This window comes from Hemiscyllium ocellatum, chromosome 20 (assembly GCF_020745735.1).
Source record: "Hemiscyllium ocellatum isolate sHemOce1 chromosome 20, sHemOce1.pat.X.cur, whole genome shotgun sequence".
In the NCBI taxonomy this organism is placed as follows: Eukaryota; Metazoa; Chordata; class Chondrichthyes; order Orectolobiformes; family Hemiscylliidae; genus Hemiscyllium; species Hemiscyllium ocellatum.
Genome location: NC_083420.1, coordinates 55580815 through 55595176, shown reverse-complemented (window position 1 = coordinate 55595176; position 14362 = coordinate 55580815). Strand labels below are relative to the sequence as shown.

The window sequence follows — 14362 nt, the reverse complement described above, 5'->3', positions numbered from 1 at the left end:
CCTCAACATGAGCTACAAATCTTCTCAAAACTCACTGTACCCACAGCCACCAATCCCTCTGAAAATTCATTCCTCACATGAATCACACTCAGTGTTAAAAAAAAACTGCCCCTGATTTCCATTTAAAATCTTTCTCCTCTCACCTTAAAAATATGTCCCCCAGCTTGAAATCCCCCACCCTAGAGAAAAGACCCCTGCCATTCACCTTATCCATAACTCTTATGATTTTAGAAAGCTCTATCAGTTCTCTCTTCAATCTCCAGTAGAAAAAAAAAGGTCCCAGCCCTTCCAGCCTCTCCTTATAATTCAAACCGCCCATTCCCAGCAACATTCTGATAAATCTCTTCTGAGCCCACTCCAGCTTAGTATCCTTCCTATAACAGAGTGGCCAGAACTGGACACTGTGCTCCAGAAGCAGCCTTACCAACATCCTGTGTAACCTCAACATGTGATGACCCAAAAGATTGGGGCGACATGGTGGCACAGTGGTTAGCACTGCTGCCTCACAGCACCAGGGACTCAGGTTCGATTCCAGCCTCAGGCGACTGTCTGTGTGGAGTTTTGCACATTCTCCCCGTGTCCGTGGGGGTTTCTTCCGGGTGCTCCGGTTTCTTCCCACAGTCCAGAGATGTGCAGTTTAGGGTGAATTGCCATGCTAAATTGCCCATAGTGTTAGGTGCATTAATCAGAGGGAAATAGTTCTAGGTGGGTTACTCTTCGGCGGGTCGGTGCGGACTTGTTGGGCTGAAGGGCCTGTTTCCACACTGTAGGGAATCTAATCTAATCATATTTTAGAAATGCCAAGTCTTTAAATTTTCTTTCACATTTCCACATTTACCGAGGTTAAAAATCACGCAACCCCAGGTTATAGTCGAACAGGTGTATTCAGAAGCACTAGCTTTCACAGCACTGCTCCTTTATCAAATTGAACGTAGAACATTACAGCGCAGTACAGGCCCTTCGGCCCTCGATGTTGTGCCGCCCTGTCATACTAATCTGAAGCCCATCTAACCTACACTATTCCATGTACGTCCATATGCTTGGACAATGACAACTTAAATGTACTTAAAGTTGGCGAATCTACTACCATTGCAGGCAGAGCACTCCATACCCTTACTACTCTCTGAATAAAGAAACTACCTCTGACATCTGTCCTATATCTATCACCCCTCAATTTAAAGCTATGCCCCCTCGTGCTCGCCATCACCATACTTGGAAAAAGGCTCTCCCTGTCCACCCTATCTGACCCTCTGATTATCTTACATTTCTCTATTAAGTCACCTCTCAACCTTCTCTCTAATGAAAACAGCCTCAAGTCCCTCAGCCTTTCCTCATAAGACCTTTCCTCCATACCAGGCAACATCCTAGTAAATCTCCTCTGCACCCTTTCCAAAGCTTACACATCCTTCTTATAACGCGGCCACCAGAACTGTACACAATACTCCAAGTGTGGCCGCACTAGAGTTTTGTACAGCTGTAGCATAACCTCATGGTTCCGGAACTCGATCCCTCTATTAATAAAAGCTAAAATACTGTATACCTTCTTAACAACCCTGTCAAACTGGGTGGCAACTTTCAAGGATCTGTGTACCTGGACACCGAGATCTCTGCTCATCTACACTACCAAGGATCTTACCATTAGCCCAGTACTTTGCATTCCGGTTACTCTGACCAAAGTGAGTTACCTCACACTTGTCCGCATTAAACTCCATTTGCCACCTCTCAGCCCAGCTCTGCAGCTTATCTATGTCTCTCTGTAACCTACAACATCCTTCGTCACAATCCACAACTCCACTGACCTTAGTGTCGTCTGCAAATTTACTAACCCACCCTTCTACGCCTTCATCCAAGCCGTTTATAAAAAATGACGAACAGCAGTGAACCCAACACTGACCCTTGCGGTACACCACTGGTAACTGGACTCCCGGATGAACATTTCCCACCACCCTCTGTCTTCTTTCAGCAAGCCAATTACTGAATCAATCTGCTATATCTCCCACAATCCCATTCTTCCGCATTTTGTACAATAGCCTGCTGTGGGGAACCTTATCGAATGCCTTGCCGAAATCCATATAGACCACATCAACCAGTTTACTCTCATCTACCTGTTTGGTCACGTTCTCAAAGAACTCAATAAGAGTTGTGAGGCACGACTTACCTTTCACAAAACCAGACTGCTTCAATATCGGAGGAATTGTGAATGCTGCTGAACACTGTCAATCATCAGCAAGCATCCCCACTTCTGACCATGTGATGGTTGGAAGATCATTGATGAAGCAACCGAAGATGGTTGCGCCCAGGACACTCCTGTGTAGAACTAGCGTCTTGTGGCAAAATGGTAATATCCTTATCTCTTAACCAGGAGACAGAAGTCACGCGACACCAGGTTTATTTGAAATCACAGGGTTTCAGAGTGCTGCCCATCAGCAAGAGAAATAGGCGTCAGGTTAGCCGGGGGGGTTGCATTCAAGTCTCAGCTGCTCCAGGCACAGTAAGATCTCCGAACAGGCCAATTTGAAAAACATACCCTGAAGAACATCTACAGTAGATGGTCTAAGAAACCAAGAAGCAACTCACTGAAAAAGGGAGTCAAAACCTGCGAGCTCTCCAATCTTAAACAGATTTCGTTTGGAGGGTTCTGACCCCTGGGGCACTGCTTGGAGAATAGATTTCCCAGATGATTCCCGTGTCAGGGATTCTGCAGCGTCCCCGTGTACAACTCCAACCTCTGCTGCTCCTACAACACTCTGGCCATTGAAATATCTGGGCCAGTCCTTAGCAAGGGTGGTACGGTAGCTCAGTGGTTAGCATTGCTGTCTCAGTGCCAGGGACCCGGGTTCGAAGCCAGCCTCAGGTGAATGTCTGCGTAGGTTTCTTCCGGGTGTTCTGGTTTCCACCCACAATCCAAGTACGTGCAGGTCAGGTGGATTGGCAATGCTAAGTTGCCCCACAGTGATAGATGCATTAATCAGGGGTAGATATAGGCTAGATGAATGCGTCCAGGTGGGGTGCTCTTTGGAGGGTCGGTATGGACTTGTTGGGCCGAAGGACCTGTTTCCATACTGTAGGGAATCTAATCTAATCTAAAACAAGGAGCAACACCCAAGAGGTTTCCTCTTCTGACGTTTCAAACAGGGGGTTATGTTTAAAAATAAGAAGCGACCTGTTTAAGTCACAAATCCTCTTTCTCAAATAGTGGAGAAAGGGGAGTCTTTGACATTTTAAGGCAGAGGCAAACCGCATCTTGATAAAGGGGTGAAAGGTTGTGGGAGGTAGGTGGGAAAGTACAGTAATCAGATCAACCATGATCTACTGAATAGAGGGGTCTCATCTCTCCTCATAACTTACCCCTGAAGTCCCTCATTCTTGCAAATCAGTGTCGAACTCCCTCCAAAGCCAAATCATCCTTCCTAAGTACGGTGTGCAGATCTGCTCACTGTACTCTAAGAGGGGACTAACTAGGCTTTTGTATAACTGCAGAATAACGTCTGTATTCTTATGCTCCAGCCCTTTAGAATAAGGCCGGCATTCCATTAGCCTTTGTCGCTTTTTTCTGCATCTGATGGTGGCATTTTGAAAAGCTGTGCAGCCGAACCTCCAAATTTTACTGACATTCACTGTACTGATCTTCATGCCTTTTTTGAAATACCTTGATCAATCCTTTTTGGTGTGAAACAGAGAACCTCACATTTGCTTACATTAAAATCCATCTGCCCACAGCTTTGCCCATTTGCCTAATCTATTAATATCCCGTTGTAATCTTGTGTACAAAGCTGCCCAATGTTTTGTCATCAGCAAATTTGGATATTTGACTTTTTACCCAAGTCGCTGATGAATGTGTGTGAATAATTGAGGCCCCAACACAGACTGGTGGGGTACACCACCAGTCACAGTTCCTGCCACCTAACCAATTTCCAATCCACATCAGCAATCTGCCCTCAATTCCACAGTCTTCCATCTTAGCGAATAATCTCTAATGAGGAACTTGATCAAAAACCTTCCCATAGTCCATTGTAAACAAGCTACCTCCATCCACCACCTTTGTCACCTCTTCAAAAAACTGAGTTTTGGTCACTTCCCCTTCCTGAGTCCGTGGTGGCTCATCCTGATTGGCTGAACAATTTCCCCACTAGAAATGTGAAGGGAAGTGATCAGCAATTCCCTGGTTTCCTATATCTGAAAGAGCAGAGTGACATGAACAAATTTCTGATCCAAAAAGGATTGATCAATTTGTTATTTAAGACGACAAAATGTTAAATATAGTGGATGTCCAATTAGATTTGGGGATTCAAGTCATAGCTCTTTAAAATGAGCCAGGAACAGGGGCAGAAAATAGTCAAGCAAGCTAACTCCTGAACCCAGGGAACTCTGAAAGATTATGTTTAGGGTATTGTCAATATGCTCCCTACCTCCTGATGACAGTGAGAATGAAGACAAATAGATAAAGAAAGAAAATGGATTCTTGAAAGTTTGTAAAATAAATATTACTAGTTAGTGAATGAATTGTCCTCACTTATTCACTTTGTGGGCTGCACGGTGGCACAGTGGTTAGTACTGCTGCCTCACACTGCCTCAGGCAACTGACTGTGTGGAGTTTGCACATTCTCCCCGTGTCTGCGTGGGTTTCCTCCGGGTGCTCCGGTTTCCTCCCACAGTCCAAAAATGTGCAGGTAAGGTGAATTGGCCATGCTAAATTGCCCGTAGTGTTAAGTGAAGGGGTAAGTGTAGGGGTATGGGTTGGTTGCGCTTCGGTGGGTCGCTGTGGACTTGCTGGGCCGAAGGGCCTGTTTCCACACATTAGGTTAGATTGCATTACCTACACTTATTCCTAGGCATCATTCAGATGTCACATAACAGGAGATGCTCCTAAAACAATACCATTTCATTCACTGCATTCTCAAAGTGATGAACTCTATGGCTCTAATGGTGTTTTCCCATCCCCTCAACTATTCCTTCTACTTTGTTATTAAACAGTGACTTCAATGCATGGTGTTGCACTTTTTGCCATTCTCCATTATGCTTTGCTGCCACCTAGTGTCCACTAGGAAACTGCAGGCAGAGATCAATCAAGGCAACATATGGCATTGGCCAAAATTGACACCCTGGGGACGATTTTCGGCAACACCTTCAGACACAATGATTCATTGAGGTGTGTGGAGTGTGGTCTTGAGCACAAATGCCATTAGTACAAGACGCTGAGGAAGGCCTTCAAACTTCAGACTCCTATTTGAACTACTTCGCCTACACGTGCTCCAGTGCCCCCTCCCATCAGCTGGCTCAATGCAAGCAGGGTGCTCTAAACACTTACTGAATGTACAACCACCAAAAGTAAAGTATTTTGGAGCTCTAAATTAAAAGCAGGAAAATTGTGCTGGAAAAACTCAGCAGGTCTGGCAGCACCTGTGGGGAGAGAGAAACAGAGTTAATGCTTCAAACCCAGTATAAATCTTCTTTGCAAGTGACTAACCGGCAATTACCCTGTTGGTCACATGTTACTTGCTACCCAAAAGGTTTTCTGAAACGTCAGCAACATTTCTGGGCCACGTGGTAAGGATTAGGGCATTCCAGGGATATTAATTCTGAGAATGCTCTCAGACTGTCATTGAAGGGTCTGAAAGGGTTAATGCTGAGGAGTGTTTTAAGCACCTCCTACTGTAATGGTAGCATACGGATTTTTATTGGGGGGGGGGGAAGAGAAGAGAACAGCTTAGTGTCTCGGACGACATCAATGATAGAGACGATGGAAATAACTCTAGGGAGGCCATTAACCTGTCACCAAGTCACCCTTTATTTACAAGTTAACAGTCCTTGACAGTGATCCAGCTCCCTCGTAGCCAGCTTTCAGACAGAACAGAACGTCTGTTTATTTTTTGTGTCACTCCTGTTTATACCTGTCAGCCAGGGCTCTCTGATTGGACCAGGTTAACAGCCCCAATCAGGGAACCCATATTCTATGAGGTCTACCCGGCTGTACTCACAACAATCACTACACATCAAGGTAACTTGTGCATCGTTGCTACGTTAGTATAAACTTCACATTTTTGTAAAACAAGAGCCTTATGCTGCTGATGTGGTGTGCATGGATCTCCTGAAGCCACCCAGTGCAATGCCACACAACAGAATTGCAAGGAAGGTGAAAGGTCAAGGAAATAAAAGGGGCAGTGACAACATGGAGACAAAACTGGCTTTAGGATAAGAAAAAGACAGTAATTGTCAATGGATGATCTTCAGCTACTAAAGATGGAGACAGCGGTAAGATGGTGACACGGCGGCTCAGTGGTTAGCACCGCTGCCTCACGACGCCAGTGACCTGGGTTCAATTCCACCATTCAGTAACTGTGTGTGGAGTTTGCACATTCTCCCTGTGTCTGAGTGGGTTTCCTCCAGGTGGTCAGGATTCCTCCCGCAGTCCAAAGCTGAGTGGGCGTGGCAGATTAGCTATGGGAAATGCAGGGTTACAGGGAAAGGCAGGGGGTGGGTTGCACTTCAGAGGGTCACTGTGGAATCGATGGACCGAATAGCCTTCTTTCACATCATTGAGATTCTATGATTCGAAAGCATACAGTGTCCTCAGCTTTATTAATAAGGATATAGAATCCAAGGGCAAGGAAGTGCTGTTGAACTTGTACGGGACACTGCAAAAGCAGCAAACGTGGAACCCTAAGTTGTGGTAGATATTTTTATTTGCCACTTTACAGTGGTATGGCTGGGGATCACAATGCAACATTCACTGGAAGTCTAGATTAATCTATCTTTATAACATGACCATTTCACAAAACGTAATGGTTCTAGTGGAGAACACTGTCTGAAATTTGGAGGAGGAATTCACAGGGTGGTGGTTGGTTATTTAAATTGAAACAATATGTAGTGTAATTAGGAAAAGGCAAAAGATTGCCACGGGCATAATGCTCAGGAGAGATATGATGGTGCACAATGGGCTGATACCTCTGAAACGTAACATTCCTGAGAAATAGTTGAGTACCTCCAATACTTCATTCCCTCCAAGTTGTGCAGTGGAGCTGCAATTCTAAGATTTCAATTCACGCTGAGCACAGATTAACCCTTTTAATTTTACACATGTATGCATCAAAAATTCAACAGCCTCCATGCTTAAAATAAACCAGACATGTACCTTTCTTATCCTCACAAAGTATTTCAATTAAAATGCAGCTCACTAGATAACATTAAGAAAAACTGCAAAGTTCTGAGTGAAAGAGGAATTTTCTGACATACTGATCCCTGGAAAAAGAACCATTCACATAAACACTACTATAAAGTTTTAAATACTGGGTGGATATCTATTATAAAACTATCAAGGAAACACAGTTTTTAAAAAATTCCTTGGAAACACTGAAGAGACTGTGGTTATTTAATTGATGTGGTGTATCCTCAATAAAAGTGAAATTTGTATCATAGGATCTGTACAATATGGAAACACGCCACTAGGCCCAACCAGACCACACCAACCCCCGAAGAGTAACCCACCCAGACATATTCCCCTACCTGGTTACTCCACATTTACCCTTGACTAACGCACCAAATCTACATGTCCCTGAACACTGTGGGCAATTTAGCATGGCCAATTCACGACCCCTGCACATCTTCGGACTGAGGGAGGAAACCCACGCAGACACGGGGAAAATGTCTGTGTGGAGTTTGCACAGTTGCCCGAGGCGGGAATCGAACCAGAGTCCCTGGTGCTGCGAGGCAGCAGTGTTAACCACTGAGTCACTGAGCCACCCCTGTAGATCTGAATTCTTGATGAATGGACTAAAACAAGAAAAAGCCTTTCAGTCTGGTGTTATTAATCCATCTCCTTGTTCTTGCTGCTCAGTTAATCTTGTAGATGTCACAATATAAGGCCTGTTTAAAAGTTGCCCTTGGAATATACTTTTCTGGTGCATTTCTTTGTCCGGCTTCATTGTGTTGCTTTTCCCCCCGCCCAAGTTGGATTATCAAAAGTAGCCTTTCATCTTGATATGTGATCCTTTATTCTAATGTGTAAAACTTCAAGAAAGACAAACAAAACTCACTCTCAACGTCAGCAAAGCTAAGAACTGATCATTGACTTCAGAAGATGAAAAGAAAACAGACCCATTCGATATCAATGGAACAGAGGTGGAGAGCTTCAAGTTCCTCACAGCGACAATAACTCGACCTCCCATGTAGATGCGATAATCAAGACGACACATTTCTTCCTCCTCAGTGCCTCAGGGAATTTGACATGTCCATAAGGACCCTCACCAACTTCTACAGATGCATCATTGAGAGCATAACATCCAAGTGCATAATGGCCTGGTGTGGCAACTGCTCTGCTCAGGAAAGTAAGAAACTGCAGAGGAAGGTGTGCACAGCCCAGACCATCATGGGAGCCAACCTTCCATCCATGGACTCCATTAGCATGTGTCGCTGCCATAGAAAGGCTGCCAACATCATCAAAGACCCATCACACCCCAGTAATGCTCTTCTACAACCTCTTCCATCAGATAGAAGATACAGAAGCTCGAACACATGCACCAACAGGTTCAAGAACAGCTCCTTTCTGGCCTTTGTTAGACTGATGAATAGATTCTCTTGAATAATGCTGATCTTGCTAACACTGATCTAGCCTAGCACATGCCCTGTGTAATGTAACCCCTGTGTAGCTCGAAAACTTTTTGATCTGTACATCCTTGCTTACCAAGATGTGCCTGTACTGCTCGTAAACCAAGCTCTTCATGATACCGCAGTACACATGACAGTGAAACCAGTAAGTGATGACATCACTTCTCACTGTACCTCAGTACACGTGATAATAATTAATCAAATCTAACAAAATAGGAGGTGACGTTAGTCATTCTCGTGAATTGTTAAGTACAATTCATGCTGGATTTTGTTTATTAATGGTCTCATGAACTTGGTTAACCTATAATCAGGTGATTGCCGTGGTCATCTTAAATCAGTAATTTTTAACAAGTATTTTAGTCGATTATAGGTGCTAGACAATAGGATTCACAAATTGATAAGTCTATTTTTATCACTTTCAATAAGTCATTGAAACAAGAATATTAGGCAGTTGGCTAACACCCTCTCAAACAGGAGGACCAGAGTAATTCTTCCTTTTCAACACAATCGATGTGGACACTTTACAGGTACATTTTATCAGTGCTTAAAGGTTTGGTCCCATTCACCACTGCACAGTGGCCTGGAAGATTTGTTTATTTTGTTAATCAGCTGGAAAAGCGTCATGTTACTGCACAGTAACGTTAATACCATGCTGTATAGCGCTTATATGATCCATGGAACGCAGTGCCCCATTTCAAATAGTCAGACTTTAACTTTATCCATTTTCACAAAGGCACGGGGAAAATTAACCGTACCTTATTTCTCCTTTCTGAAATATTTTTGGATTGTGCAAGAGATTAAATTTTGAGCGATATTGACTAATAACATTACAGCAAAGCAATCCGTGTCATCAGTAATTTGACAGATGAGTACAGCTAGGTATTATACTCCTGTTCAGAGCAGGGTGTCAGTTAGCTCGGTTGACTGGATGGCTGGTACAGTGATATCAATAGCGAGGGTTTAATTTTTGCACCAGCTGGGGTTACTGGGAAGGATCCTTCTCCTCAACCTCTCCCCCCCTCCCCAGATATGGTGACCCTCAGTTCAAACCACGACCAGTCATTTCTCTAATGAAACAGCAGCCTAGGGCAACTAAGGCAACTTTATCTTCATCTGCTGTTCAGAGTATTTGAAAGCAGAACCCTTTGTACTGAATAAAAATTACACCGAGATACATTAGCACCAAAGATTAGATTAGATTACTTACAGTGTGGAAATAGGCCCTTCGGCCCAACAAGTCCACACCGACCCGCCGAAGCGCAACCCACCCATACCCCTACATTTTACCCCTTACCTCACACTATGGGCAATTTAGCATGGCCAATTCACCTGACCCGCACATCTTTGGACTGTGGGAGGAAACCGGAGCACCCAGAGGAAACCCACGCAGACACGGGGAGGACATGCAAACTCCACACAGTCAGTCAGTCACCTGAGTCGGGAATTGAACCCGGGTCTCTGGCGCTGTGAGGCAGCAGTGCTAACCACTGTGCCACCATGCCGCCCGCAGATAGTGAAAGCCTCATTTTAGGAGTCTGCTGTATTCTGACAGCGCGGCCAGTTGTTGTATATGGTCTTGCTGCTGCCAGTTTTACTGCTTTTGCCAATAAGACCTCTTTTCTGTAATAAACATGTAAAAATAGCCACAAGAAACTAGACTCAGCATTAAATGCAGTGACTGAAGTAAACAACATTAAAATAAACCACATTATGCAGCCTTCAGGTAGACAAATCAACTAAGGTAAACAAATTTCAATTTGAAACTTTCAGCCTGCTCAATAAAAAGTGAAAAAACTGCAGATGCTGCAAACCAGAAACAAAAACAGGAGTTGCTGGAAAAGCTCAGGTGAGGAGAAATCAGAGTTAATGGTGACTGGACCCAGAACATTAACTCTGATTTCTCCTCACAGATGCTTGCTAGGCCTGCTGAGCTTTTCCAGCAACTTCTGTTTTTGTTTTCAGTCTGCGATTTCTGCTCCAGAGTGAAGTGTACACACACTGGAGGGTTAAGGCCTTGCAAAGAGCAAGCACTGAGTGAGGTGCTAGAGGGCTGCAATTAATAATGAAGCGCATTACCAACACCTTCAGAAGGGGAAAGTAGGTACGTCGGAACTGCCAAACTACAGCCCCCATGTAAAATGTGTTCCGATCAGATCTGTACAAATCAGAGTCTTCATGACAGCCTGGATCATTCCAGGAGAGAATATTACACAGAAACAATGAATCCTGACAGAAAAATATATTAATTGTTTGTCTATTCATGCCATGCTGACTACCTGGCCCAGCAACCACTCACTTCGACTAATACTTCTCGGATTAAAGAGAGGAGGTGGAGATAGACTAACCTGGGTCATATTCACTGAAAACAGAAAAGCACAATTCGACTTGCCCTAATTTCCCCAAGTTATAATAGTCTTCTTCAGAAGCAATCACAACCTGAATACTATGGGTGTAACAGTTACTGAATAACCACCGTTAAAAATCACACAACACCAGGTTTAATTGGAAGCACTAGCTTTCGGAGCGACGCTCCTTCATCAGGTGATTGTGGAGGGCTCGATCGTAACACAGAATTTATAGCAAAAATTTGCAACGTGATGTAACTGAAATTATACATTGAAAATTGATTGTCTGTTAAGCCTTTCATCTGTTAGAATACAGTGATAGTTTCACTTCTTTCATGTGTAAATCACAAAACCCTTCTTTTTAAAGTGGCATTCTCGGGTTAGCTGTTAACAATGGTGATAGCTAGACAATATGTTGAAGGTGTTAGCCCCCTGTGTTCTGTCTATGACCTGATGTTTAGAATCAATGATGTTTAGAATCTTAGAATCAATCTAAACATCAGGTCATAGACAGAGAACACAGGGGGCTAACACCTTCAACATATTGTCTAGCTATCACCATTGTTAACAGCTAACCCGAGAATGCAACTTTTTAATAAAAAGGTTTTGTGATTTACACATGAAAGAAGTGAAACTATCACTGTATTCTAACAGATGAAAGGCTTAAGACAATCAATTTTACAATGTATAATTTCAGTTACATCACATTGCAAATTTTTGCTATAAATCCTGTGTTACGATCGAGCCCTCCACAATCACCTGATGAAGGAGCATCGCTCCGAAAGCTAGTGTGCTTCCAATTAAACCTGTTGGACAATAATCTGGTGTTGTGTGATTTTTAAACTTTGTACACCCCAGTCCAACACGGGCATCTCCAAATCATGAATAAACACCGTTATCCTCCCACCAGACTCCAGTTAGTTTAAAGCATTTGAATCTTTTTGTAGTTTCGTCACTTTTATTTTCTTAAGCCAGTTACAGAACCTGATGGGGAAGTCATTAAAATCACACATCATGTTAATTCATGTCAAGAAAATACAAAACTTGGAAAGAAAGGGCTTCAATAACAGCAGCAGAGTGTTTAGGAACTATCTTTGCAGTAAACAGCTTGTGACAGAAGCTTGCCTGAGGGCAAACTGCCTTCATTCCAATCTTGAACTATACAAGTATTTTCCCCGTCTCCCTGTCTACAAGTCACTGAGTCAAAGCAAATCAAGAGGTCTTCGCCTTACAAAACGATGAGAGAGGATTTTCCAAACATTTCGAAAAGACTCTTACCTTTTGATGGTCTGTGTTATGGAGGTCTGTCTTTGAAATGCAGTCCGCCTGTGTTCATTTGGTGGTGAAGATAATCTTGTGCTTTCAGGGGGCATACTGACACTTCGCAGAAATGGTTGGTGTCTTGGAGGCTGGCCCTAAAATAAAGCAAAAGGGATGTTACTTCCATCTAAAAATAGTTCGCTTTAAATTCACCAGCCACATCCATCACCTGTCATCCTCAGCTCCTCTGCACAGATAGAGAGGCATAGTTGTTTGCTTTAATTTATTATTGTCTCATGTCACTAGGTACAGTGAACAGTTTGTTTTGTGTTCAGTACATACCATACAAAAGATCATAGGGTGAGAGAACAGAGTGAGGAACACAAACTTCCAGCTGCAGAGGAGATGCACAAACATCAAGCTCAACATTAGATTTGAAGGTTGAGAAGTCCGATCAGAAGTCTAGTAACAGCGGGGAAGAAGCTGTTCTTGAACCTGTTGGTATATGGGCTTAAGGTTAGTATCTTCTGCCTGACAGAAGTAGTTGGATGGGATTGGAGGGGCCTTTAACAGTGCTCGCTGCCTTTCTTTTTTTTTTAAAAGATATTTTTATTAGAAATTTAATATTTTGACAGATTTACAAAAATAAACAGAACTTTCAAGCACAAACATTAATATAAAAATAGATCTTAAATATATAATCATCAAAATTCAAAGGAATGATACTAAAGAAGAAAGAAAAACAATGAAACTCAGTTAACTACTAATCTAATCCACAATTATCCAGAGTGTATAGTTGAGTCACTTACATCCTTCAAACAAGAGAAAATGTTCTCTAATACACTCATAACAGTATAATAAAAAGGAAACTATTTCCAAACAATAAAGAACAAAAAAAAACATGTTTGAATGGAGATCCTCCCCCTTGTTCTCAGGGGGCCTTACTTCCTTTCTAAAGGTCCACCATATCCTCTCCCAAACAGTGTCCCACCCTTGACCCGGGCGCTCCTTAATAGGATTTAGATATAATACTGAGCTAGAGTTAACAGTGAGCGCCCCACCCCCACCCCTCCCCACCCATACCTGAGTATATCTGATAGCATCAATGCCACGTACAAACACACATAACTATAAAATTACAACTCCAACAGATTACAGTTAAGTATAATAACATAAAATAGCAAGGGAAGACAACCCTGCTCCCAGAAGCAGAAGTAAAGTAGAGTAAAGTATCCACTTCTCCCCACGGAGTGTGGAAGAGGCAAGCCAACATAAATTGTCTCTTACGATTTATTTAAACAAGTCTAAAAGTTCCTTAGCCTCTTCTGGTGATCTAAAATTATACTCGGATCCTTCGTGGGTAAAGCATAACGTCGCTGGGTAGCGTAAGGTGTATTGAATATTTAAGTTCCTTAGACATTTCTTCACCTCATCAAACGCCTTCCTCCTTCGTGCCAAAGCCGGGGAGAAGTCCTGAAATAACATAATCTTGGATCCTTCATGGATCATGGCTTTAGGATCCTTTCCAAGATTTCTGGAGGCATCCAGGAGTATCTGCCTCTCCCTATAACTCTGCAGCCGGAACAGGACCGGGCGTGGGCGCTGGTTTGGGCCAGATCCGCGTACTGCGACCCGGTAGGCCCACTCCACCCTTACCCGGTCAGTTTCAGCCCCCAGGTTTAAAAGCTGGGGCAGCCATCGCTCCAGAAATACTACTAACTGTCCCTTCTCTTCTTGTTCAGGGAGGCCCAGGAGACGGATATTCTTTCTCCGATTTCTATTATCCAGGTCATCCATGTAGATTTCAAAGGCCCGGACTCTCTGCTCCAGAGCTGGCACCTGTTCTGCAGCTGTTTGTGCTGCAGCCTCGGAGGTCGTGGCCTTTAGCTCCGCCCCCTTCACTCGGCCCTGCAATTCCTCAATAGCCTCACTGTGTTTCTGCAGCTTTTCTTCGAATGAGTTCCATCTCTGTCTGGATTCTGCGATGAAATTGACGAGTGTCGTTTCCAGCCTGGCAATCATCTCTTCAAGGCCTGTTTTTACATCAGCTGCAGCCGGAGGAGGAGAGGAGGGTGGGGGAGGGGTCTTTGTTTTCTGAGAGCTGCGGGATCCCTTTGGTTTACTCATTATCCACTTAATATTAAACTGCTTAA

At 43.5% G+C, this 14362-nt stretch overlaps 1 protein-coding gene across 5 annotated transcripts in view; it reads right to left on the bottom strand.

The window, feature by feature from the left end:
• LOC132825531 (inactive rhomboid protein 1-like) overlaps nucleotides 1-14362 on the bottom strand; it is a 366299-nt gene that overhangs the window by 116381 nt on the left and 235556 nt on the right. For all 5 annotated transcript variants that reach the window (XM_060840891.1, XM_060840892.1, XM_060840894.1 and 2 more), the window contains one exon: nucleotides 12228-12364. In XM_060840891.1, the coding sequence (XP_060696874.1) occupies nucleotides 12228-12364 (137 nt within the window). The remainder of the gene's footprint in view (nucleotides 1-12227; nucleotides 12365-14362) is intronic.